Source organism: Desmodus rotundus, chromosome 8 (assembly GCF_022682495.2).
Source record: "Desmodus rotundus isolate HL8 chromosome 8, HLdesRot8A.1, whole genome shotgun sequence".
NCBI lineage: Eukaryota > Metazoa > Chordata > Mammalia > Chiroptera > Phyllostomidae > Desmodus > Desmodus rotundus.
This window is the reverse complement of record NC_071394.1, coordinates 128,919-130,599: the sequence shown is the minus strand read 5'-3', so window position 1 is coordinate 130,599 and position 1,681 is coordinate 128,919. Positions and strand designations below refer to the sequence as shown.

At 55.4% G+C, this 1,681-nt stretch overlaps 1 protein-coding gene across 6 annotated transcripts in view; it reads left to right on the top strand.

The window, feature by feature from the left end:
• Window positions 1-357: 357 nt before the first annotated feature.
• The window catches only part of C8H8orf33 (chromosome 8 C8orf33 homolog), a 4,118-nt gene continuing 2,794 nt past the window's right edge, over window positions 358-1,681 (top strand). For 5 of the 6 annotated variants that reach the window (XM_053929340.2, XM_053929339.2, XM_053929338.2 and 2 more), the window contains exons 1-2: window positions 358-1,316; window positions 1,475-1,599. In XM_053929340.2, coding sequence (XP_053785315.1) covers window positions 992-1,316; window positions 1,475-1,599 — 450 coding nt within the window. In that variant the 5' untranslated portion in view covers window positions 358-991. Of the gene's footprint in view, window positions 1,317-1,474; window positions 1,600-1,681 lie in introns of those variants that run through there. The other variant, XM_053929343.1, reaches the window with a different exon arrangement.

Sequence of the window (1,681 nt, the reverse complement as noted above, 5' to 3'; positions counted from 1 at the left end):
ATGACAAGGAAACAGTGAGAAACACTTCTGTTTGGAGTGACCACGCGGGAAAACTAGGAGAACCTCAAAGACACGTCCCAGGACAAACCCTGGGCCCATCTTCATCACTGAAGCCTGTATTGGGCAGGTTTTCCCGAAAGGCAGGTGACCCCTGGCATGTCGATGCCCAAGTTGTTCCTCCGGGTGGGGCCTGTCCAAGTCTCCACCTGAGCCCAGTGGGCCTTTGAGTGGCGGCCCCTGGTGCTCATGCCCTCTGCGTGTCTCTCATGGTCCTGCTCATGTGGTCAGCCTTCACTTCCAGACTCATCGGGGAAGCACGGCCTCTGGACTGCAACAGGACTAAGTTCCAATGAGGGACATCCACCTATGAACACAAAGGTCTCGGGTAGGTACCTTGACTTTATCCACGCACATCCCTGAAGTGCCTATTTTAAGAGCTCAGTAAGAAAAAAGTATAAAGCCTTTCGCACAGTGTCCACCAACCACAAACAGTGGGATCCTCACGAAATCTAAGGACACCATCCAGCGGTGTCACTGCACATGCACGGAGGGAATGAAAGGCTCGCCTGGGCCCGCCCTGCACAGCCTCCACTTCCCGCTGCTGAATCTGCTCCTGCGGGGACGCACGTGCCCTCTTTGACCCGTTCCCGAGCCTCAGGCCCTCTGTGCCCTCTGCCCCCTGCTTCCCGCCTCCCAGACTCACCCAGCACTGCCACGGAGGGGTCTGGTGGCTGACAGACACCCTCACCTGCCCAAAAGCAAGGGCAGTGTGGAGAGTAGGGCCGATAAAATGGCATTGGTCCGATTAAGATAGCATAAAATAAACAAAACAAATAGGAGTCACTCTTGTCAACCTAAATGGCTGTGAGTCATCCATGACAGTTTGGTTCCGGAGGGAAACCAGCTAAGTCAGAGCAGGCACCTCTGGCAAGGAGACAAAGCCCAAGATAGCTACCAGAACGGCCTGTCTGCAGAGCGGGACCAACCCCAGATGGGCTCCTGGGGAAATTCCCCACTTGCCAGCTGGGGTGTCAAGATATTTATTGAAAAGACCCGGAAGGGTGGAGTCCACCACTTTCAAGGTATAACTGAGGCAGGCTCCAGAGCACTGCGGAGAGAGCCGAGCTCCGCACACCAGAGGGCTGCTCCACGCCACGCTGATCTCCGTTGGCATCGGTTGCGGGAGGCTCTGCCCTGCTGGGCTGAGGATTTCACCTGCCCTGCTGCGCACCTGGCTCTGGAGACCCTTCCTTGCAAGACACATCAGGGCGTGGACTGGGGCTGTCCCTGGACTTCCTTCCTTTTTAAAGTTACAGGTATTTTTACTGTGATTTTCTTAAGTTTATAGGCTTAGCGGGATAAAAATTAACTCCCTTACAATATTAAATCTTCCAATACAGCGATATACACTATGTTTCCTTTTATTCGAATCACCTTTCCAGTCTCTGGCATCTGTCATGCAGTTTATCTCCAGGTGCTTGCCCCCCGCGGGGGCGCTGCGGAGTCGCGACCGCTATTCACAGCGCTTCCCTGCGGGACTGCTCTTCACGTTCGTGCGCCTGCTGCTCTCGAGCCCCCCCGAGCGTGAGCTCGAGCTCGGTAAGCTCTCTTTGGCTGTCCTTACGCTCAGAGCGGTGTCTGCACCTCAGTGGGCAACCGTGACCACGTGGTCCTGAGCACC